Genomic DNA, 25,729 nt, shown 5'->3' with positions numbered 1-25,729 from the left:
CCTCTGCACCTCACTAACCCTGTTGTAAGGTGAAGGTATCTGAAGTCCCAAAGGCATTAAATGCATGTAGCATATGGAACATCAGCCCGGCAACACTGTGCGCTGTGCAGCACGCATTGTTTCACAATCACAGACCGGATTGGGAGCTGTGGCTGCTGGACAGAGAATTGCATTGCATGTTACCAACTGGGGAAAGGTCAAAAATCAAAATGCAAAATACTATTCTTCCTTCCTCCCTTCTTCCCCCTTTTCCTTCCCTATCTTCCTGCCCCCCTGATCTTCATCCCTTCTTCCTTTTGTCTGCCTCTCATTCATCCATTCATTTATTTACTGTAGTTTGAGAGGCAGAGAGAGAAAAAGAAAAGGAGAAAGGACTTCAGGCCGCTAGTTCACTGTTCACAAGGACTAGGACGGGGTGTGTCTTAAGGTGGGAGCGAGCAACACAATCTTGCTCTTCTACATGAGTGGTATGAAAGAATTGTTTAACCAATCACCCACTGCCTCTCAGGGTCTGCCTTAGAAGAAAGATGGAGTGAAGAGATGGGTCTGGGAACAAAATGGGTCAGGCACTCAGATGGGGGATGTGGGTGTCTTCATCTTTATAGTTAGCCCATTCAGATATGTATCAACCCAAGATATGATTCCTCCTGAACAGATGCTGCTTCTGCACATCCCAAAGTAAGAAATCCTAAATCCAGCCATTCTAAGCTGGGGAGCATCTGTTCTCATCTATGTGCTTTAAGAAGAAAATCTGTAAATCTGCTTTTCAAATTAGAAAAACAAATATTAAAAAGATGTTTCTTTCTTGTTTATATTTTATACTTCAGTTTTCACATAAAAGAGAGAACATATGGTAATTGTCTTTATATGTCAGTTTTCTTTTCTTTTTTTTTTTTTAAAGATTTATTTTTATTATTTTTTCATTGGAAAGGCGGATATACAGAGAGGAGAGACAGAGAGGAAGATCTTCCGTCCGATGATTCACTCCCCAAGTGAGCGCAACGGGCCGATACTATGCCGATCCGAAGCCAGGAGCCTCTTCTGGGTCTCCCACGCAGGTGCAGCTTCCCAAAGCTTTGGGCCGTCCTCCACTGCTTTCCCAGGCCACAGGCAGGGAGCTGGAAGGGAAGCAGGGCTGCCGGGATTAGAACCGGTGCCCTTATGGGATCCCGGGCGTGCAAGGCGAGGACCTTTAACCACTTGCGCCGCCGCGCCGGGCCCCTATGTCAGTTTTCTTAAAATGCATGTATCACTTAGGAAGAGAACTAAAGGAAAAATGTGTTGAAACTATTTTTCTGTATATTAATGGTCATAATTAGTTTTTTTAATGATTTTATGTTTTGAACATTTATTTTATGGTCAGAAAAATTTGACTGTTTTTGGAAAGCAAATTTGTGCAAACTGGTTCTGGGATTCCTGTCATAAGCTTTTAACTCTAGGAAAGATGGATAAGCAAGGGAAGTTGAAACAGAGAGGCCTCCTCATGTACTCAGTGGTCCCTGAGAGACTGCGTGCCCCGAGGAACAGCCCTTAGGGACGTGCGTCTATGGGTTGAGGTTGGTCAGGGTTGGGCTTTCCCACTGGATATGCCCTCTTCATCAAGGCCATCAGCCTCCTGCTCTTTGTTGTGAAGCATTGTGGTGCAGCTGTGGGTGCTGTCCCAGGCGTGCCTTTGTACCTTTCAACAACCTGGATCTCCTATGGAAGAGACTGCAACAAAACAAAACAAAACAAAACAAAACAAAACAAAACAAAACAAAACAAAACGCAGACTACGTAAAGGCAGATTTTACACAACACAGATTCTTGGGTCATTGCTTGAAAACTCTACCCACCAACGTTTCTATTCACAGGAGATGGTTTTCCAGAATGCGACCTTTGTGCAATAGAAGACAGCAAGCTCGGGACCAAATCAGCAGACACTGACTTGCTCTTTTGCACTTTGAACTTTTGCTCCTTCAGTTCCTTCTTTATTTCCTGGCCACAGTTTCCATTCGGTCTGTTGCAGAAACCAGCCTTGAGTAGTTGTGGTCATCTCCTCTTTGGGTGTCCAGCTTGTACGTGACCTGGTGCACACCATGGGCATATAACCACCAGAGGGTTTTCCACGAGGCTGTAAATTTTTGAGTTTTTGTTTTACAAGAGCTAGTCTAATGGTTTATTTTTATGAGGTTTCTTACATATCCCCTTTGATTAATATTTTTATTATTTGTTGTTGTTTATGTGGGGAAGCTCTGGACTTCCCAAAGGCCCCCTAAGAGACACAAAGCAGAGATTTTAAGGTGATTGGGGAAAAAGGCTTAGCCAATCTTCCAAAGGTGAAATACAAATGACCAACAGACAGATGCTCAGGATAAACTAGTCATTGGGCAATGCAACTAAAAACTATGTTATTTTACCTTACTACCCCAGTTAGAATGTCAGCATTCCCAAATAAATAAATCAATAAATAATACATGCTTGGTAAGTAGTGGGTAGAAAGATACCCTAATCTACTTTTGGTAGGAATTTAAACTACCACACTTTTATGCAAAACATCTGAAAATAGAGCTAGCCATCTTACTCTTGGGAAAATTATCCAAATGAAATGAGGTCAACAGTAATTTGTGCTTCCATGTTTATCTCAGTCCAATTCACAATGTCTATCAACTGATGACAGAGTAAAGAAGGCGTACAAATACACCGTGGAATACCACTCAGCCGTGAGAAAGATTTTTGTCTTTTTCAACCAAATCGATGCCACTGGAAATCATTCTGTTTAGTGAAATAAGCCAGTTTCAGAAACACAAGTATCTTATGTTTTCTCTGATATGTGGTAGTTTAGAACAAAAAATGTATAAGATTTATAAACTGGTCATTTTGGCATATGATTCTTTTGGTTAGTCCTTGTCTATATTCCTCTGAAACTGGGATCTTCCTACTTTTAACTTGTTAAAAGTTATGGCTTTGGGTCTAGACCAGTAGCCTAGTGGCTAATGTCCTCGCCTTGAATGCACCAGGATCCCATATGGGTGCCAGTTCTAATCCAGCAAGCCCTGCTTCCTATCTAATTTCCTGCTTGTGGCCTGGGAAAGCAGTCTAGGATGGCCCAAAGCCTTGGGACCCTGCACTCGCACAGGAGACTGGAAGAAGCTCCTGGCTCCTGACTTCTGATTGGCTTAGCTCCAGCCATTGTGATTGCTTGGAGAGTGAGTCAGCAGAGGGAAGATCTTCCTCTCTGTCTATCTGACTTTGCAATAAAAATAAACAAATCTTGCTTTAAGAAGTGATGGTTTGTGGAGCATTATGCCTGTAAATATAGAGTAGGCTAAAATCACGTCTAGCAATAACTGATAAAAACAAGGGAGGAAGGGAGAGATATGGACGAGTCAGGGTAGTAAGGGAAGTCTGGTTGCTCCCTGGATCTGTACCTATGGAATGCATAACATTTGTTCACTTTGTATTCACGTCTTTAAGAAAGATGGCTTAGTAAGTGGTGGCAATGTTTGGTCTCTATCAGAGTCACTTTTGCCACCTGCTGTATATAGAAATCTGTGAATCCTGCTGATGGCCTTATGTCAACACCCACTCACTAATACAGTGTTTCGGATTGGCTCCAAACCACACATTTTGCAAACAAGTAGGCTTATCTTTTAGTTTCATTTTCTCACAAACTGCTTGAAGTATTCTTATATTCCTGGATAATTTACAGAAGCCTTCTACCTCATTAAGGAAAAAAAATGCTTAAATGAGGATTGCTTAAATAATGTTGCAATTCATTAAGCCAATAATCAAAATATTTTCCTTTAAAAATTACAGAATCTATTTATTTGAAGTATTATTTTCCATGATACATGATAGTTTTGAAGGTATTTGAATTCCCACCTCTCCTTCCTCCTTCTTTTTTCTCCCTTCCTACCACTCCCCCTGCCCATGTTATTACAATAGTTTAGTCCTTTATTGACAGTTATAGGTTTAGCATTCTGCTATTTAAGTGTATCATGGCATTGTACGTAAAGGTAATTGCTAAAAAAATATCTAGTATCAATTAGTCAAGGTATACTTAACAGCTTCAAAAACAGTATCCTTAAAATTCAAATACAGCAGAGAATCAAAACAGCTGAACAGGGTATGCACATGTTTAAAAAGACAGATAATCATTAGCCAAGGTGAAGCAGAGAGGGCTGATTCTGGGAAATAGGAGAGGATAGGCTGATGGTAGAGGGGCACCTATAGACTGACGTGGGAAAGCGGTGAAGACAACAGTGTGGTGTTACAGTGACCAGATACCCCAGTGGCAGTCAGCAAGCAGTAATCTGAGCTCCACTGGTAGCCAGAGTTTCACCAGCAGCCATGTGGGAAGTGGGGTTCACCAGGGAGCTTAGCTGGTGAGGCCAGGAAAAAAACTGATCATCCTGCTGATTTGTTTGATTCTACCAGGAGAAGAGACAGAGCAGAAGACCCCAAGCAGGCAGTGCAGGATCAGGGTGGATTTCACAGTCCAGACCCCCGTGAGAGTTGCATCAAATGCCATTTTTTGTAGGGAGGCAGAGGCTGTGGGATGGGACTAACTGTGCATGCGCTAAGCTGGGAGAACTAATTTCTAGCTCAGTGCATTGAACCTACATGGCATCCTACAGCTTCCACCCAAAATGGGTCTGGGAAGCCCCCATTTTGTACAGTGTAACAAATGCTTTGAGATTGCAGCGACAACAGTGAGCTTCAAATGCACTGAGCTGAGAGCAAACTCAATGCCAGCTTAGTGCATTGCACTGGTCTTACAGGGAAAATAACACTAATTTTGACATCCTACAGGTAAAATAGGTCCATGTGGCTCTCAGGCCCAATAGTCAGATTCTAACAAGATCAGCATCAACAGGATCTAGTTATTTAGGACACCTGGTATTTCCCTAATCCCGGGAACTGCTCAAACCAGAATTGGGACAAAGATTGTACAGACAACTGTGCAGCAATAGCACAGGATCACAGGGGGTAGGATGCTGAGCCGGAAGCTGGGCCTATGTAGACTATGGTGGGAGTGTAACATAAGAATACAAACCTGAAGCACGCTGAAGGGAGTGGCCCAAGTGACTGCAAACAAAGAACTGGGTACCAACCACAATAAGAAAAGTCATACTGTAGACCTGTGGGTGACACAGCTGAGAAACCTGCCCCAAGGAGAAGAATCTGTTAACCAGACGTACGATGACCAAGAGCAAAAGAAGAGACAAAGGCACAATGCATATTACTGAAGATACCCCTGCAAAGGAGCAAAATTCTTCTCCAACCTCAGAGTTAACTAAGTATACATTAAGGAAATGGGGGATAAAAAACTTTTAAAAAGAAAAAAAATGTGTTATAAAGCTTCTTATCAAAACCAAGGAGCACATGCAGGGATTTAAAGAATATGTCACACAGGAAATAGTGATATTGAAACAAAATCAAGCTGAATCAAGGACATAATGGAACAAATTAAAAATTCAGTGGAAAGTCTATAATAGAATGAATGAGGCAGAAGAAAAAAATCTCAGAATTGGAAGATATTTCTTGCCGCAATGGAGAAACAATCAAAAAGCTGGATGAGAAACTGAGTCAAACTGAAAAGTGTATCCAAGAATTAAAACTAAGAGACAGTATTAAAAAGGCCAAATATTACAGTTATGGGAGTTCCAAAAGGCATAGAAAGAAGTTGGGTTTACAAATATATTTAATGAAATATTAAAAAAAAGTCCTTAATGAAGAGAAAGAATTGGGAAACAATACAGGAGGGATCGAGAACTCCCAACAGGGTTGACCAAAAGCAATCTTCATCATGACACATGATCATTAAGCTCTTGTCAATCGAACATAAAGAAAAGATCCTTAAATGTGCATGTGAAAAAAAATTAATTGACATATAGAGGAATGCCAATTAAATTCACAGCTGATCTCTCACAGGAAACTCTGTAAGCCAGAAGAGAGTGGAGCAACATATTCCAAATTCTTAAAAAAAAAAAAAATTGTTAGCCCAGAATAATGTACCCAGCAAAGCTTTCCTTTATCTTTGAAAATGAATAAAATTCTTCCACAGTAAAGAAAAGTTAAAAGAATATGCCTCTTCTAGACCTGCCCTACAAATGATACTTAAAGATATTCTCTTGACGGAGAACAGGAATAGCGCCCACCATAACAAAAGGCAAATGTGAAGAACATCCCTGTAAAACAACAACGGAAGACTCAATTAAACAATGAATAGCCCATTGCTAAAATGACAAGACGAAACTACCACCTATTCATCTTAACTCTGTAAATGCCTCAAACCCACTAATTTAACATCATATATTAATAGACTGAACAACAACAACAAAAAAACAAAAAAAAATCCATCTATCCATTGCTTACAGTAAACACCTCACCAACAAAGATTAATGGAAACTACATCTCATAGATTTTGATGTTTTTATATTCATTTCTACAAAACAGTTTTCCTCATATTAAATTCTTCACTGACTCATAGGTCATATAGTAGCATAATTTTCTTCAAGATGGTTCTTGGTTTTCATTTCTTCAACGACACATTAGTCATTCCATATCACGTTATTTACATGGCATTGTTAATTTCTTTTCTTTTTTGTTTCTGTTATTGATTTTGTTTTGTGTCTTTTCATTTAAGGGGATGTATAATAACTGAGTAATGGATATCCAGATGTGAGGATACAATGCAGTATGGCATCTCTACTTCCAAATCAAAGATGGACTCCCAATGAAACTACTAAATATATCTTAACAATAGTATGCCAGACTCTCTGTCATTGACCATGCCTACAATGTCAGGATACACTTAGATTACAGAATGCTGTACTTATGACTGTTTATGAAGAGCTATACTATTGCAGTAATATAGGGGAAATTAGTGGGTGGGATGGGAGGAATTGCAGAAAGTGTAAAGGAAATCCCAGAGCCTATGGGACTGTATCATAAAACAATAATAATAAAAAACAGGAAAAATAATATATGCAGAAGAAAGATTTAATGGATGTCAGGAAAGAGAGAAAGATTAGCCATACCCAATGTGCCCTTTATGACCAATCTCAGATGAGCACTGCTTTTGGAGGACAATCCCACTGATTGAAAGACTTTTCTCCAGGCCCAATTCCTAGTGAACTGTTTTAAGTCTGCAACTTTAATATGTGAAATGAAATCTTCAAATCATAGCAGAGATTATGTTAAGCATCTTTATATATATAAAGAGATTATTTGTGTATATTTTTGTTGAAATATCTATTAAAATACATTATCTAAAAATTTTGAATAGAGCAAAAATCATAATTCTAAATAGATAACATGTATGCTACAATGGACTATCTAACAAATTTATAAGATATGGCTCATTTAATGAAATAGAGACAGCTTGAAGCTCTTGTCCAACCTCAGTCATCTGTGTTAATATAAATTCTCTGGCAGGTATGTAAGCATACTCAACATTTTCCTCCCCTCCCCTTCCCTCCGCTCCCCTCCCCTCCCCTTCCCTCCACTCCCCTCCCCTCCCCTTCCCTCCACTCCCCTCCTCTCCCCTCCCTTTTATCTTTCCCCTTCCTTTTCCTTCCCTCCTCCTTCTCTTCTCCCCTTTTCCTCCCCCCTCTTCTCCTCTTCTCCTCTTTCTTCTCTCGTGCCTCTCTCCTCTCCTCCCCTCTCCTCTTGATTCCCACAGCATTTTGGACAATGTGAATGTTCAGTCAATATTTGTCAGCTAAGCCAAAGCTATGCCAAGTGGGATCAGCTATATTTCCTTGACTGTTGGGGGTTGCCAAGAACAGAAATAATTAGGGCCGCAGCATCAAGATAGATTCTTAAAAGAATGGAAATCTGGGTAGGAGATGTTCAAGGACTCCTAGCAGTGCAAATCTGTGACAGAATCTGGAGCCTGCTGGCAGGGCTTGCCGCTGAGCTTTTCTTTGCAGACACAAGGTGGCAGACTACGTCCATTTCAGACATTTCTTTCAGGGCAGCCACTAGAGGTTGATGTTTCCTGCCCTGTTTTGGAAATCTGCTTAGGAGAAGTAGGGGATTAAAGGGCGGTGGGGGGAGAGCTAGTGCAGTTTGACAGCTGACACGGGAGTTTCGATACAGCACATGTCAGCAGCCTGGCTGCGAGTGGTCCCTGTGTGTGTTTTCTCCCTGGTCCTTTGCTCTTTGATAAAAGTTGCCTGTGTCTGAAGGCATGAATTTTGTCAGTGTTTCCAAGAGTTATCCATGAGCACTCAAAATGGAAGACAGGAGGCAAGACCTCATCAGTGAGTGGACATGCTCTCCAGGTGACCTTTGGAAGGTCCCACCTGTCAGTCCTTGGGGAAACATTCCTTTACTCCAGGGGGTATGGTTCCTTTACCACACCAAGGGCTTTTCCTGCGTTCAGCCTTTCATGTGGTAAAATCTCATATAACCTGGAATACAAGGAGCAGGCTTATTTCCATTCATTTACCTGATTTCCAATTAAAACAGTTTTATTCACTTCATTACGTTTTTGCTTCATTTTGCAAAACTGCATTTTATTAAATGCTAGGAAGAGTTTCTTATGGAATTCTGATGGTGACATTGGATGATGTATGATCTTTCCATTGCTACTGGCCACTGTTATGTCCAGAAGGTGGAGAACAAAGGAGAGAATAAAAACCTTGTTTTCAGGCTCTATTGTGCATTTCTTTCTCCCTCCCCATAGGTATATAGATATACCTCACAATGTCTGAATATGTCTGTATGTGTGTATATAGCTATGTATACAGTTACCTGTACATACTGATGCACACACAATATGTATTATGTGTATCCATATTTGTAATGTGTGGCAGTGCAGTGAGTATATAACACTGACACCTCTGGTGTGGAATACCTGGGCACAGATACTTGCTGACTATTTGGGACACTTATTTACTGTTCCATGACTGTTTCCTAACTTTCAATCATCGTAAATGCCCGTATGGTAGAGTGACTGTATATGGCACATGGTAACCACTCAGGTCATGTTAGTTCTTGTTACTTTTGTATATGTGGGAAACCGGACTCAGTCCACAGTTCGCATTGCCATTTTCAGTTAGGAGGGAAGTACTTCTGATTTCCCATTGGGGGTTTTTGGAAGGCATCCTAATATTGTATCAACACTGACATGCATTCACTTATGTAACAGATGTGACTCAAGTAACAGATGTTACTCAACTCAACAACCTAGGCGCTGTGTAGTAGCTGCCATTAATTTCTGCCATTTGGAAACTTAGCTTTTAAAAAGACAAGAAAAATGACAAATACATTTGCTTTTCCATTGTTTCTCTTGACCCTTATTGTTTAGAAGAATGTTCCGAATGCAGAGGTGTATCAGGAATTCAATTTAATAACAAAGAAATTAGAACAAATTTTCTCATACAACAAGGATGCTGGAGGCAAGAGCATGATGAAATTGATTTACTGGCCCGTCTATGATTCTTTTGTCCTTTCTGTCAGGGCCACCAACGGCTGCTGTACCTCCAGGCATTATGTTTGTGTTAATCCAAGAGGAAGAGAGTGAGAAATGAGAAAGGATGGTGACCGGCTATGTTAGTCCCTCTGATTAGGAAGATTAAAAGTCTTCTGAAACTCCTTCATCCATTACCAGGATCCTTATGTCTAATCTCCACGATGTTGGCACAAGGCTGTCATCAGGTGGAAAACATCTGCATTAAATGGCAAGAGAAAGAAATGGGCCAGCAGTAATTTGGGAATAGCCAATGAAAAGTATCTCTGAAGCTAAGTTTTAGGTCCTTGTGTTTCTTTTTCCTCAAATTCCTGTGTCATCTGTCCATTCTCCATCTACTCTATTCTCTGGAAAGAGGTGGAACTGACAAAGTGAGCAGAGGCCATTTATTTCAGAAAATGACATTTGTCTTATACGATGTTATAAAGGGGCAAGAGAAGAAACATGGAAGGATGTGAAGAAGGGAAGGGAGAGAGAAAGGGCAGGGGAAAACTGTTGGAAGCAGAGTGGTATGGGTGAGGGCCTTGAAACTTGATCTAGGTTTTAATCACGGGGACACTGCCTTTGCTGAAGGTGAGACCCATCTGGTGGCCTTGGAAAGAAAGCAGCACAGACAACAGCATTCCTTATAGATTATTTAATTACTGAGTATCAGAGAGAGAGAGAGAGATTGTTTATTTTCTGGAATACAAAGCAATCAATATAGCAAGTGGGTATTTGTGAAATATATAGATCAATTTTAATGACACCTATCCAAACTCATATTGCCTATTGCATAAATTCTCAACAAGACTTTTTTTTTTGCCTTAAAAAATATTACAGCTTATAGTAGAATTTCATACTGTGACCATCCAAACTGCAAACATTCCCCCCAGGAGACTAGGCACCTAGACTCACTCGGTCTCCAACTCTGCTAGCTTGGTCTCTGACTTTGTGCTCACTGCTGTCAGTTTGCTGTTGGGTCTGGGCTATTGTCAGCTTGCAGGGGACTAGGTGTTGGGATCACACCCTACCCTATAGGCATCCCTGAGGACTAATCACTGTCACTCTCACTTGAACTGCCACTGTCTGAGGATTCACTGCTGTCCTTTCTATGGAGCCTGAACCTCCTATTGGGATGTGATTTTCTATAACCCCAAGAGCCTTCCGTTTGTGGTATCCCCTTATTATTTTGTCGATAAGGCACCTGATAATCTTTTCTGTTGTGTGTTCTTGCATTCTCTACTCCTTGACTGCTGCCCTTGCTGGAAAATCTTTGGGTTTCATGAGAGTGGACTCGGTTTCTAACAGAGTGCTCTGTGCCTTGTCTACTACTTCCTTTGCCATTCTTGGGAATATTGTTGTAATGGGCACTTTCACTTGCAGCACCGCTACCTTCTTTTCTTTTGTCTTTTGAGGGTGGCTGAGGGTAATGAAACTCAACTTTTCCTTGGTGTGCATTTTGGCTGTTGGCATCCACTCTGCTTCCTTCTTTTCCAGGGAGTTCCTTAAAATTGGTACTACCTATGATGTCATTGCTGCCCTCTACAACGCTCACCTCGGTGGCTTCTTTTGTTGTTTGACCCCTGGTTCCAAAGGTATTTCTACCGTTTTGTTCTTGCTCTGGGATCTCATTATAACCTGGCCCCCTTGTGTCGGAATCAATAACCTCAGCTTCCCTTAGGCCTGTAAACCCTGTCTGGACATCAACAGGTCCTGAGTTGGAACCTATCACTCCTCCTTTGCGAGGAATGTCCTTAAAGGGTTGGCCATCTCCACTGAATGCAATGATGTCATTGTCCCCTCTCCCTTGAAGATCTGTGTAACCACTGCCTTCAAAATCACTGGGGACCTCTCGAGCTTTGGGGAGTTGTCGTAGGTTCTCAGCATTTTGTTGAGTATGACGGGTGTTCTTGCTTTTTATGGGGCGAATCCACTCTTGAGTATCTCTTGGATGGTTCTCCTTATTTTCTGAGTGGATTTTGGCATAGTGTACATCTTCTGGAATGTTTCTTAGAGTATCCCTAGGTTCACTCTTTTGATTTTCTTTCCCCAAGGGTTCAGTCACCACCACAGGTCTCATACTATGCTGCAGATTCTTTCTGTTGAGCCCTGTACTGTACTCTTCTTGGTCATGGAGTTTACTGGCAGCATCCTCTCCATCCTTAAGTCCTCTATCCCCAGTGGGTCCAGGATACATGGACATTGTTAGGTCCTTGTCTGCATCTGTGGCAATGATGTCGTTATAGTCTTCATTCAGTGTCTGTCTATTTGCGAAGAATTTTTGAGCTTTACCACTCTGGTTCTTTCTATTGATTTCAAGAAGGGCCAAATCTCTTTCCTGTATAGTATCTTTTTTAGATGATGTCTGCTGATTGCTTTTCTTGGCAGAATGGTCAAGAGCAGTGTTCTCTTTGTCTTTCTCTTCTTCCTAAAATACAATTCCCAAAACATAATGATTATTTTATATTAAATTTTAAAGTCAATTTCTTTGCAACATAAAAAAACCATCAGATGTTTGATAACAAAGTATCTATTAACTCCATAGAATTTATTAGGAGAGATCAAATTTGAAAATGTAATTCAGAACCTGATTTTGAAGGAAAAAAAAAACATGATAAAAGAGACATGGTTACCAGTTGGTCCATAGTGGGTCATGGCAATTGAAATGGATTTTATTGAAAATTTCACACACATGTGTGTGTGTATGTGTGTGCTCATGTGTATTTATCTTGCTCATTGTGAGTTTTCATATGTTTACAGAAGGATTTCCTTTTTCCTTTTAGCATAAAATCCACACACAGATGAATCTAGGTAAGATTCAGCTTCTAACCTTCAGTGAAGTTTCTTGTAGCAGTTTTGTAGTTATTGTCAAAAAATGGATCCATGAATCTCCTGTATTTGCCTTTGCCATATAATAAGGCAAATTCTATACTGTAGATCAATAGTACTCCAATTTATCATTTATAGGAATGATTTGGAAGAGTTGAATAACCCAAAATTATTAACAGTTTCAGGTGCAAGATAGGAGTCTAGAATCTGCATCTGTGACCAACTTCCAGATGCTGCTGATGTTGGTGTGGAGATGACATTTTGAGAACTTCTGTCCTAGGTCATGAACCGAAGGATCAGAGGTCCAGGCAAGAAAATTCCTGAATGGAGAGAATGTGAAGGAAGGAGAAAGAAAAGTGTTTAGTCTGTATCTCAATGTTTTATGTTCAGGAGACTATGGTGGGCTCTCTGAAGATGTTACTTAACAGCCTATACTTAACCAACTTGGAATGCAGCCACGTTTAAGTAATCTTGGCAGAACAAAGAAAAAAGAAGTTGAGATTGAGTTTGTCCCCTGCCACTCATTTTCTACAATACAAGCCGAATATAGAAGTATTTGAAGGGACTGAGGGTTTGGCGTATGGATGGATAAGTTAAGACAATGTGTCCCATGTTCAGAGTGTCTGGGCTCATGTCCCAGTCTTGCTTCCTATTCTAGCTTGCTGTTAAGGCAGATCCAGGTAGGCAACAGAGATACCTCAAGTATTTGGGTTCCTGTCACTCTTATGGGAAACCTGGATTGAAACTCTGGCTCTTGGCTTCAGGGTAGCTCAATCCTGGCTGTTGCAGGCATTTAGAGACTAAGAAGTGGATGAGAGTTCATTCACAATATCTCTCAAGTTAATCAATGAAATTGGGTTTCTAATTACAAAAAATTAAAACAGACTCGGAGAGTCTGGTTGGAAGTTTCCAGAGGGTGTTAGTATAGAGGGAGTGATGTGACTATAAAAGGAGCAGTGGAGATCAAGTGTATAACCTGGGGCCAAATCTGAATCATAAAGAGGAGCCAAAACTGCTTATGTGAGCCAAGAAAGGGTGAGGCCCCACTCAGGTTATGCTGAACGTATTCTTAGCTATGGGTCCCACTGCGCACAAAGGGTCCTGCAGCACTGTCCCAGGGATGTCTCAGGATCCCAGGTTTTCCTCTCCACTGTGAAATAAGGTGTGTTTGTACAACTGGTGTAAGTTACATAGTGGTGGTGTAAGCTACACCTGGAGGCCTTCACTTAGAAAAAAGAAAACAAAGTCCCAAGAATATTTAGCAAGGGGAGATTGGACTTACTTAGAGAACTGCCTAAATTGTTAAATAACCTTAAATTTAAACAAGTTGAGCTTAATTTCCACACCTTTCGTTGGCTCTGTGTTAATCCATTGGCTACGAGTTCTGGTATAACAAAAATTATAGAGAAAATACATGCTGGACTTTCTTTCTACCTCTAAATTGTCAAATGAGCTAGAGTTTATAAGACCACTGCGCAGGTGTTTGAACTGGTAAGTAATATAAAATCAATATAAGAGATATTAATTGAGGGACTTGGATATGTACAGAACTGAACTGTCACCCGTCCTAAACAGTGCCTAATGCTTGGCAGGCCAGCAAAGACATCATCCAGGAGGATGAGGAGAACTGACACTTACAGCTCTCTCTTGTTGTGTTCTAGGTTCAGAGTCATCCCCCATCTCTGGTTCTCCTGTACCTTTGTGTCCCAAATCAACTGCAGATGCTGGTGTGGCACAAGGCATGCAGCATTTCACAGGCTTCTTACCTTGGGTAATAGTCCTGTTTGCACCCATACTGCTTTAATGTATTTTCTGCCACACTTCAGTCTCTTGCCTCTTGTTGGACAATGAGAAGATAAAACCAGCACAAAAGGCACTCATAAAAGGGAGATTGCAAAGAAGATACAAAAGCAAATTCAGGGAAGGCAGCCAGGTAGGGAATAGTGTTGAGTGAAACAGGAGTTGCCAAGAGGCCTTTCTTTCTCCAGTCACTCCAAGGTTGACTGAAAGAATCCTGTGGAAAGACTGTGGGTTGGAATCAGTCTCACTTCTGTAGCTTATGAGCTGTGTGAATTTGGGAAGCTTATTTTACTTCTCTGAGCCTCAACTTTTTAGGTTGCAAATTAAGAAAAAAATATTGGAAGAATTAAAAGATTTTTATTAAATGATATAACGCATGGGAAGCATCTAGCATACGTCTAGCATGAAACATGTCTTGTGTCATTTCATACAGAGCTGTCAGTAGGCAACCCTTTACTGAATGTCAGTTTGTTTTGCTAAATATTGTTAATGAAACTCCTTTCATCACAAGATGTACAGCAGCTCCCACAGGTAGCAGATTTCTGTTATTAACACTGGTAGTGGCTGGTGGCTGTGAACTCATTCTGGACCCCTTCGACCTGTTACCTCCGGCTGCAGGTTCTGTAAGGCTGACGCTACATTATCTAAAGCAGATTTTGCTTGATGTCCCGTCCCACCTCACAGTCTCTTGTCTCTTATGTTGCTCCCTAGTATGAGGGCAGATTTCTTGGAAAATCGCTTGATTTTATACTGCTGGGATATGGGGGGAGAACAGTTGAATCAGCTTGCACTGAAATCTCAAGATAAAAATGGTTTTGGGAAATGCTTTCTACTCTGATTAACCTGGTTCATAAATGTTCTGTGAAATGCCGACCTGTAGTATTTTAATGTGTAATTGGAAATGATTTAATTGTTGAAGTCATGATTCCACCAATTCAGTAATATTTTATATGGCAGACATATTTTGAAAACAAGTTTTGGCCATGGGGAAAAAATCAAAGTAGAAATGAAGGTTTTATTGAATTATTTCTGAATAAAAAAAGTGTTTAAACATTTGATTTAATTGAAGTCATTAAGCTTACCAAGATCTTAGAAAGTTTTACTTGGATATTCATATTTCCATTTGCAACCATGTTCATACACTCATTGCTAATATAACCTTTTGAGTTCCCTTCCTATTTTTTCTCTCCTTATTCAGAAGTGAGAATTTTTGCTTACTGATTTTGCTTATTAATTCAGATTAGTCTGAATAAGAATAAACTTTGTACCTCTCAGAAGAAAATTGAATTTGTAAATCAGAAGAATGTTTTATAAGTGAAAAAGTAGTTTTGGGATGTGGTGTGCGATGGTTTAATCATTTGTGAATGGCAGAAAATATTTTAAAATGCAAAACAAATTGCAGGACCTTTTGTGAAATAATTTCTGAGGACACTGTTGACTGGTGCTCTGGACATCACAAACGTACTTTACTCCTTTGATGGAGAATGGTCTCCAATTAGCTGCAGCCTTAGAGATGTCATGGAAAGGATGTGGAGCAGAAGAAAAAAAGCATTCTAAAAGGCAACCACTGCTTCCATGGGAAATGGAGCCAGATTTGGAAAAACAAATAGCCCTTTTGCTGATGGCATTTTAGACTGTCTCCAGCTCTCTGGCCAATGAATTTGCAAAAAGAGACTGAATCAAAGGAACCATTGTCACCTCCCTTGACAGGGGCCTTGTTCTTTCTCTTCTGAGCACCCTGACACAGTGGGAATTGTCGCCAGCAGAGTGAATCTGAGAGACAGTAAGACGCGGTAGTCTGTGGGCCAAAATGCTTTCTTAGTAGCCTTCCCCTGATCATGGAACTCATGGTGCGACAGAGCCAGGCAACACCCTCCTAAGAGACACGGCCATGTATGTTAGGGCAATCAGTAGGTCCTTGGGTAGAGTGATACTGAGGCCCAGGTTATGGCTCAGCAGTTAGGAAGCTTCTAGAATGGAGTTTCATGGCAGAAGAGCATGAGGGGTTGGAAGTGTGGACAAAGATGGCAGGCGCAGCTAGAAGCCTGAGAGCAAAACCTTTATCTCGGTCATCCTGCCCCTTAGGGCCAGGTCACAGTGTGGCTTCCATTGAGGATGTTCATGCAGACATTCAGCTTACCTTTACGATGCTTTGATGTTTCTTCCCAGGCTGTGTGTAAACACATTTAAAAATGTAATGCCCATGCTTCTTGTGGTGGCCTTTTTGCATTATCTACAAAATCAGAACATTATGTTAAGATAGGCTTATCTCCTGCTGCGTTTTCATTTTTGGGGGAGGATTGTTTTTTATTTTTTAATAGGAAATTGAGTTATGCTTCTGACAATCAGTAGTACTTCTTTTAACCACAAGGCGGCGTGCAGCAGCCAGTTTTTGAAGGCAGTAAAGTGTTCCCTCTGTGTGTTTGTGTGTTTCTGCTTTGAGCCTATTTTCTTACAGCCAGTCAACTTCTTTCCTTCATCCAGTACATCCGTTTTGTTACTAAATTTCTTTTTTAAAAGGTTTATTTATTTTTATTAGAAAGTCAGATATATAGAGAGGAGATACAAAAAGGAAGATATTCCATCAGCTGATTCATTCCCCAAATGGCCAGAACAGCTGGTGCTGACCCAATCCCAAGCCAGGGGCCAGGAGCTCCTTCTGGGTCTCCCACGTGGGTGCAGGGAACCCAAGGCTTTGGGCCATCCTCGACTACTTCCGCAGGCCACAAGCAGGGAGCTGGATGGGAAGCGGGGCTGCTGGGATACAAACTGGAGCCTATAAGATATCTCGGCATGCCCAAGGCAAGTGCTTTAGCCAGTAGGCTATGTGTCGGGCCCATTGATACTAAATTTCAATGGAAAGGAACCATGTGGATATATGTTGGATGGAAAGAAATGAGGAAATTAGAGAAGAGGCAGGTTTTCACAACACTCATGTGTGTTGTTCAATTAATAAAACACACAGCATGAACATACATGCCCTGAAATTTGCAGTTTTGACCTTTGTAATTTTCAACTGAGATAAAGAACAGATGACTGTTGGTTCTTGGCAGAGAATTTTCTAACACTGCCAGAAAAAGTCATGGTGTGCAGAAGTAGGCTGCAATTTGGTGACACACAAAGCTGAGTGTTGAATTTTCTGGATGCGTATTGAACACCAATTTCAAGTAAATTGGATAGTCCATTAAGACTTGTCAACTCTGGCATAGTGAGTTAAACCACTGTCTGCAATGGTGGCATCCCTTAAGAGCATTGATTCATGTCCCAGCTGTTCTGCTTTTAATCTAGCTCCCTGCTAATGTGGCTGGGAAAGCAGCCTAAGATAGAAGCTTGAGCCCCTGTAATCACCTGGAATACATGGATAGAGGTCCAGGCACCTACATTTAGCCTGATTCAATGTGGCCATTTTGGGTCTGAACCAGCAGATGGAAGATTTCTTTCTCTCTCTCTCACTCTTTTGTTCTTCATTTAGATAAACGAATCTTTTTTTAAAGTCTTGTTAACCATCTTCTGTTTTCCTTCCTTTTTGATCACTTAGCTCTCAGATGAATGGATGGGGAAATGCTACTTGCTAGTAACAGTACTGCATAACTCTTACTCTGTTATTCCTCAAATGTCGACTGGTTAACTATGGGCTTATTTGAAGGAAGCAATCACATTGAAGAGGAAGAAATCTCTATGTTGAATGCTTTCCTCACTCCTAGCACATATTGTGTGAATTATAATACCTGGTTAACTAGAAAGTGTCAAAATAATGTTGTATAATGTTGTGCATCCACTCTAAGTAGCCACGAGTATTTGACAGCTGATGTCTCCCCTTTGTGACTTGGTTCATGCTAGAGCCCAGAGTTATTGGGGAAGAATCCTGTTCACCTTCTCTTCTTCCGCACAGCCTGACCGAGTTCCCCCACGCTGAGGTTGAAATGTCTGAAAGGAAATAAGGAACACAACTTTACCCAGTGCAATATCCATTGTTTGCTCATATCGTCAAACAATAGTTGCTTAGTTGCTTCATTCATTTTTCTACAAATCATATTTCTACATTGTATTATTTAAGGTAAAAAAAAATTGTGATCAAGAAAGCAGGGCACACACATCTTTACTATTACTGGCAGTGCAAGAAAAAAATGAACCCAGCTCTTCTCCCACCAGGAGGCAATGTTATCTCCTTCACAGAACCTCATTCCAACATAGCAAGTTGGGGAGTGGGAGAAAGGCAGAGTCGCACCCCAGACAGAGAAGATTGGTGCCTGGGCAGCCCCTGCAAGAGAAGTTGTTTAATTTCCATGAAGTAAAATGAGTTCAGTGATGTGAGCTACACATGTATATGGACTATGCAAGTCCAGTAATTGTGAGATTGAACTAATATACTACTAATGGCCCAGCAGGAATAAAACAAGAACACTGTTTAGAAATAGTAGGGTCATGCCCAAGGATAGAACCTGATTGCTGCCACCAGCTGGGACAACATTAATTCAGAGAAGGAAAAGTGTAGGTGGCCAGCAGATTGGGAAAAATTTTTTCTCTCGGTTCAATATGAGAGTGTCGTCACTTCATATTGAAGTGTACCCTTCATATTGAAGGGTACCTGCGGGCAAAGGTTGGCCATGGAGGCAAAGATGAGCCAGAAACCAAGCAAGGATAGACCAGATGGTTGAGCTGTGGAAGACCAAGCAGAACTGAGATTCTGGGGCAAGCTTGCTGTGCAAGGGGGCAGATCCTATATAGTCCTTTTATTCTTAGTATTTGTGTTGCCTGTCTTCTTTGCAAAACTACTAGTTTATTGCTGATGTGGCCAAGGAAACAAACATGTGGGCTTGGTTGGCGTTTGAGTGCTTCAGCTAAAGTGGATGAACAGGGATCATGCTCAGTTCTTCATGAAGGAAAAGAAACCCTTATGTGGAAGGTCAAAGGAAGAAGCAGTCCAACAAGCCCCTCAGTGTTATTTCAGAATGACCTTTGAGTTCTGGGTTTTGCTGCATACTATTGGATGTTGGTAATTCTGTTTGCTCTTAAATTCAGTTCTCCTCTTTGTTCTGGGCAGACTCCCTGCAAATTTCATTTCCCAGGATCCTTTGATATCTGGTTTAAGCTTGGGTTTGGCTGCTGGAGGTCCAGAGTGACACTGGAGGGTGGAAGAGAGAGGCCACATTTTCCCCTGCTCTGCCTTTCTGGGAGGCACCTCTAGAACTGGACATGTTTGCTTTGTGGTCCTAGGACCTGCCAGGTGGGAGTGGGAACATCACCTCCTTTTGTTTCTTTCAGACATAGGCATAATAGTAGCTTCAATCTTTGGTCTGCTTCATATAACCCTGAATTTGTTCCTTCTATACTTCACAGCTGGTTCCCAAGTAAAATCTCTCTCCTGAACTGTTTTTTTTTTTGGACTGGGCTTTGAAAAATTCCTCTTAGAAACATCTTATAGAGCCATTATTGAGCCTAGTACTTAAGATGTCCACACCCCATATATGGAAGTGCTTGGATTTGAGGCCCAGCTGGACCTTCCTGCTACTGTAGACCCTGGGACGCAGCAGTAGTGGGTTCCTGGCACCCACATTTGGGGAGACCTGGATAATACGCCTGGCTTCCAGTTTCAGCCTCTAGGCTGGACCAGAGCTGTTGTGGGTTTCTGAGGAGTGAAACAGCAGATGGCAGTCTCTATTTGTCCTGTTGATTCATAAGCAAACAAAGAAATGAAGAAACTGAAAGGTACTCCACTGATGGGGCTCCAAGGTGTACCTGTGTTGTATGCTAAAAGCAAGCTATAGTCTGTTGACAAGTGCTATATTTGTATACCACTTTGAAAACATCATTTGCATATATTATTTCACTTGAGACTCATCGTAAAAGGTAGACAAAGAAGTAAAATTATCTGTACCACCACAACCAATAGAAGTTGAAATATAAGAGATGTTTTAACCTAAAATCTTCTGTCTCAAAGTCCCAGGAATAAAGAGAAATATCAAATGATTAAATTCTAAAAATTTAATCAGAGGTAATGTTCCTGAATCTTATATTAAGTATCTCTTATGCATGTTTTATAGTTTTATTCCTTATTTCATTTTATTGTTGATTCTTATATGATCTTGTTTTCATTGCACAATTTCTCAAAAATGTCAAACAATTTTACAATTTTCAGAAAATATCAAAATTGTTTATCCTTTTATAGGAAGAAAAATCAAAATGACATTGGGTCAAAACTAAGCAAGTAATGACCATAAGCAATTTTAGGTTTTTTCTTTAAGAACATGCACTTATCTATATAATAAAAATATACTGAATAATGTAGATAACCTTAGTATAATTCAGGGCTTATTGTGACTTGCAGCAAAGTTATGATAGTTTAATTACAAACTAATGAATATTGGTTGAATTGTAAGTCTAATAATTACTTTTAATTTTCTTTCATCTACAAATTGTTTGGAATTTGGAATATAATTCAAAATCATATTTAAGTGGTTCATCATTCACCAATGTCTTGTACCACTGATCTATTATTCAGCAATTTAGGTCATTGCTACAATGGTATCTGTACGTCTGAGGGAGGGGAAGATCACATCTGACCACTCATGGTTCTGAACTTCCTCTCTCTGTCCTTGCTGACACTCTTGTTTGAGAGCTGTGCCTCCCCCATATCCACTTGGCAGTTGTCCCTACCCGAACGTGGCCTTGTTGTGATAGTAACTGTGTCTGCCTCTCGAGAGGAAAGCTGGCACCCTCTTCTGACCAGTGGTTAGTGGATCAATGTTGACACAGCACTTTACTGGAAAATGGTCAGAAAGTACCACTCCAGCTGTACTTTGGAATGTGTTGCTCAAAATAAATGCATCCTCAGCTGGTTGGATTGGGCTGGGTCAGCAAGACCAAGCTCTCACCATCAGGCTTGAGTGTAGATTGCTACAGCCCTGGCTGAACCAAATCACTCATCATGGGCCCAAGAAAGTCTATTCTTTTTTAAAATATATTTTTATTTTGAATTTTGAATTATGTGGTACCATTTCATATAGGTTGTGATTCACTGCCACCCCCCAAAACTCCCACTGCCTAACAGATTTTCTCCATTTTACTACAATGGTGTAGTCCTTCATAATGAATCATAATTCTATCAGTCTCTTATTTAAGTGTACCCCAACATTGTTGGTACAGGTAATGTCAGACAGTCCAGCATCCCATTGTCTACAAGAGAGTCTATTATAAGCAACCTTTCAGGACTGCACAAAGATGTGTGTGCTGACAAGGGGTTCTGCAACCCCCAACTTCTGCTGTCCTAACAGGGTGGTGGCGAGCATCCTTGCCAGTCTGGTACCTAACTGGCCACTCACTCAGTTAGGAGCTGTATTGAAGCATGGAAGCACAGAGATGATGACAGTTGGTTCAGTTTAAAATGCTCATGACAGATTATTTAAGTCTGTAGTAAAATGGTGAAAGTTCTTTTGTCATGCTGTTAAACTGAATATTTGAGTAATATACATTAGTCTCAGGGGATTTGAAATGCTGTGAGTGGCTGTTGGTTTTCTCCAAACTATTGTTTCCATGTTCTCTGAAAGGCTAGATGTTTGGTAATACGGCATGTTTATTTACTGTTTAGTTACAGGTGTGATATTTGATGCTTGGATGCATCCTATTTGCTTGGTATGCTATTGTAACAGATTTAGATAAATATTACTAATTTAAATATATATTGCTTTAAAAGAAAAATAAAGAGAGCAAAAAACGTATAAGACATAACTGAATTTTAAGTGCTTACTGTGCCTACTGGTGCTGCCCAGGTCACACCTAAGAGGAGCAGTCCTATGTAGACAACTTGCATTTTTGAGAATCTCTGTGAAAAGATAATAACATTTTATTATCTTTTAAATCCCAGAGTATTTTCAATGAGGAATTGCAATAGAAATACAGAAGCAAGTGTAAACATCTTTTACCCAGCAGTCCATGACCTTTTGTTTTATACGTATATAAATATGTACTGTTATGTGCATGATTAATAGATATGTGAGAAACTAGCATATAACTATACATAACTATGCATAATTTATTAATACCCAAGTACAGATATTTTAATCTAAGGATGTTATCTATATATTCCAATGCCAAAAGGAAAGTTGCTGAAAATCATTACAATAATAAGTTAGAGAAATTTATAGGCACATATTATGTGCGTGGTTGTCAATCCTAATTTTTCCCTCATGTCTTTATTTGTGTAATGCAAAGTGATGCTAACATCCTAGCTCACTAGCTTGGTTAAGCCTGTCAGGGTCACAGACTCCTTTTTAATTCATAGATGATAAAGACAAGAATGGAAATTAGGAAGCAGGCAATGTTGCCAGGTAGTCATCATGATGAAGACTCTATCACCTTAAATATATTTCTACCCTTTTATCCCATTACACAAAGGTCTACATGTGGCTGACTTAAAACAAATCGTATGTTATATTGGCTTCCCCAACGTGATACCTAAAACATCCATAGTTAACAGATAATGATACATGTGGAAGCATTAGTAAGTGTATTAAAAGGCTCTAGTGAGCTCAGTTACGTCAAATAGTCATTTTGGGCTACTAATCTTTACAGTTTAATGAGCAGTAAATATTTTGCTAACTGCTACACACACACACACAGCAACTAATATGAAAATAAATGCATACCTCTCTTTGATATTACTTAGAAAAAAACATGTATCAGGGAAAATAATGTAGATTATTTTTCTAATCTTTAATCAAATCAAGGTAAAGCTTTTATTTGGAGACATAAGGATAACTTGTAACTATTTTGTAAGATCCTAAGTTATTCTCTTCTGAATTAATACAGTTTTAAGGATCTTAACTCTAACCTTTCCAAGTATGCACCTTATAGGTCAGGATTATATAAGGCATTTTCTCAAATAAATTAGGGCTAATCATCAGACATATCAGCACAGGCGAGAGCAGAGAACAGGAATAAGGCCAGCTTCTTCTGACTTCGCTTTGTAAAGGAAATGACCTGGTTTTTGTGAAGACAGGACAATTCACATCTTTCACTGTGGGTCTCAGGCATGCTGATGGGTGAAGCAAAGGGAAGGTTTTCCTCAAACCATCCATTATAGGAAATGAGTTCTAGAGTTTGGTATTATACATCCTATTTTATAAAGCAAAGCACTAGCTATTTCACTGCTATTCTCAGTAGATCATATTTTCAATTTACATTAATTTTCCAAAGCAATTACTGCTGGGTGGTAGTGTCTTGAAATGTAAATAATTTCAGTATAAAGCTATTTGCTGTCAAGAACATAAAGAGAGTCAAATTACCTGGAATCTTTTATCTTCAGAATATCTGCCTCCCTCTGCAGCATTAGCAGGCTTGGGACATTTTGCTGAAATTTAAAGTTGTTAACAGTTCCCAGTGGCCAATCAGCACTGGCTCACTTAGTGCTGGCAAACAATTTGTTACAGGTGCCCACAGATAACCATAGGGGATAAAGTAATTTTAATCTAAAAATGTTCTGTGGTGAAAAGCTGCTATCAAATGTTCCAGAAAGTGGAATAAACAGAAAATATAAATACTTCAGTTTGGACATCATGTTGGTTAGGTGATGAGAACTGATTCCATAACTATTAATTAAAATCGACTAAATGCCTAACAAGTTTATAGGTGAAAGTTATGTTCGCACTCCTTTTATGCAGAGGCTATATAATTATAGTTTTGCTGGAATGAAATTCAGCAACATTGAACAAGAATGGGTTGAGCAACTACCAAGTGTCAGGCACACAGAAGTTGCAATGACAGGAAGAAGTGGAAAAAAAATTATTGTTCTCATGGTGTATAGAGTCCAGTGTGGCGGGCAGAGGTAGACACCAACTAAGATCATAAATAAGTAAAACACATTACACTCTTAGTAGGTGATGATGTAGATTAAGCCTCCAGAGACAAGCACCCTGGGAGCAAGGGGAAGGATAGCAAGGAACGGTGGTGGAGACGTTTTTGGTAATGAAACCTTGTGAGAAACAGATCAAGTAAAGACCTTGTTATGACTGGAACACATGCGCTGTTTCAAAAGTTCATGGAAAAACGGAAGATAAACTTACTTTGGTGAGAATAGTTTAGAAATCTGTGCATGGATTTTCCATACTACATATTTGCCATGAACTTTTGGAAGATGTCTTATGTATATTCCTCCAAAGTTCTTACATAGAAGCTTTGAGCCCCAGCACGACCGTATCTAGAGGAAAGGCTTTTAGAAGGAGTGTAAGTCATGACGGTAGAGTCCTCATGAATGGGTTTAGGGACCTTAAGAGATTTGGGGATGGGGACCTATCTAGGTCCCTTTTGCTCTTCTGCTCTGCTTCTTCCAGCTGTTTCTTCCAGAGGCTTCAGGGATAGTCTTCCTGGGGGTGGTGACAGCCATTTGTCACCAGACATTGAGGTTGATGGTGCCTCTAACTTGGGTTTCCAGCCTCTGGAACTCTGACCAATGAATTTCTGTGCTATATTGTTATGGCAGCAGGCATGTATTGATGGTCCATCTGTGGTGGAAGGACCAGGAGACACAGTGGGACACAGGAGACACAAGGGCCGGCTGTCTTGTCTCAGAAACAGAAAAGAGGCCAACTTGGCTATAGGGACTAAGCAAGGGGAAGGGCAGCCAACAAAGTAAAAAAAAAAAAAAAAGGTTTTACATGATGATGACATAGGACCTGTAGGTTATTACTAGGCTTTATACTTGACCCTCAATGGAAAGTGAAGTCCTTGGAGGCTTGGAGCAGAGAAGTGATGGAAGGAGTGACCAAAGTAGAAAGAGGGCAAACTGACTAGGAAGCTCTGGCAATGGTGGTAGCAGGTGGTGACTGGGGCTTGACCAGAAGGGAAGGTGACAGGCAGGTTCTATTTTAAACGTATTTGGAGAGGAAGGCCACTAGGATTGTTGATGGAGTAGGTGTGGGCTGTAAGAGAAATAAAAAAAATCAGGGTGTCACTGGCATTTTCACCCTGAGCGACGAGGAGGTTGCTTTGTATTAATAGAGATGAAATTCAGAAGAATGTTTTGAGGGAAATGTTGAGGCTTTGGATGTGTATATGCATTTTGTAAAGAGATTCATTTCGGGTATTGGATTTCTTAAAGTGCCTGGGACACAGCTGTGTAAGAGTAAGCCCTCCTGGGAGTCATCTCACATGCTTTGTCCATGATGGTTGCCAAAATCATGATTGCAATAATTTGGAAGACTTTACTCAGTCTAAAAATATTATAATACTTGGTGGTACAACTTACATTAGGACTATATGTGGAAGTGTTAATAAGGCATTAATAAGAATGATTTAACTATTGACAGTTCAGCACACTTCTAATAGATGAAAATGACATGTAATAAGATTTAACATTAAACTTCCAATTTTGTCCACCTCCCAAAACAAAAATAAAATGAACAAAACAGAAAGAATAGTACCTTTCCTAGTTCAGGCCATTATACCTTCTCCAAATTCTGCAGATCCTCCAATTAGTGTCCTAGGCTTTTATTGGCTTATTTATGCTCACCAGGGCTGGAATTGGAAGTGTTGATAGTGGGGCTTTTGTTGCTTCTCACAGCTGTTTCACCATGGATTTTAGAATATCCAAACATCGCCATTGATCACAGAGATATTTAACTCTTGATAGCTTAGGGGACAAATCCAGTGTCGAATGCT

General features: G+C 40.2%; 1 protein-coding gene across 2 annotated transcripts; it reads right to left on the bottom strand.

Annotated features, from left to right (window-relative positions):
- Positions 1 to 10,496: 10,496 nt before the first annotated feature.
- Positions 10,497 to 21,884, bottom strand: MEPE (matrix extracellular phosphoglycoprotein). 2 transcript variants are annotated; one of them, XM_040967485.1, is made up of 4 exons: positions 21,822 to 21,884; positions 17,948 to 18,001; positions 16,215 to 16,307; positions 10,497 to 11,873 (listed from the first exon to the last, which is right to left on the bottom strand). In XM_040967485.1, exons 1-4 carry the CDS (start codon positions 21,882 to 21,884, stop codon positions 10,497 to 10,499), a joined length of 1,587 nt encoding a protein of 528 aa, XP_040823419.1. The 2 variants fall into 2 exon arrangements, with proteins under 2 accessions (XP_040823419.1, XP_040823420.1); XM_040967486.1 differs by having other exon boundaries at positions 21,831 to 21,884.
- Between the last annotated feature and the right edge of the window lie 3,845 nt (positions 21,885 to 25,729).

This window comes from Ochotona curzoniae, unplaced genomic scaffold (assembly GCF_017591425.1).
Source record: "Ochotona curzoniae isolate NIBS_2020 unplaced genomic scaffold, NIBS_Ocur_1.0 scaffold_4506, whole genome shotgun sequence".
NCBI lineage: Eukaryota > Metazoa > Chordata > Mammalia > Lagomorpha > Ochotonidae > Ochotona > Ochotona curzoniae.
Note: the sequence above shows the minus strand (reverse complement) of the source record. Positions and strands in the feature narration are given on the sequence as shown.

Excerpts from the sequence above, each read along its gene's own strand:
- MEPE (XM_040967485.1), bottom strand. The coding sequence starts at position 21,884 with ATGCAAGTTGTCTACATAGGACTGCTCCTCTTAGGTGTGACCTGGGCA. Across the intron at positions 18,002-21,821 it reads GGGCAGCACCAGTAGGCACA|ACATTTCAACCTCAGCGTGG; the intron begins GTAAGCACTTAA and ends ATTTCCTTTCAG. Across the intron at positions 16,308-17,947 it reads GCTGTGCGGAAGAAGAGAAG|ATAATGCAAAAAGGCCACCA; the intron begins GTGAACAGGATT and ends CTGATTTTGTAG.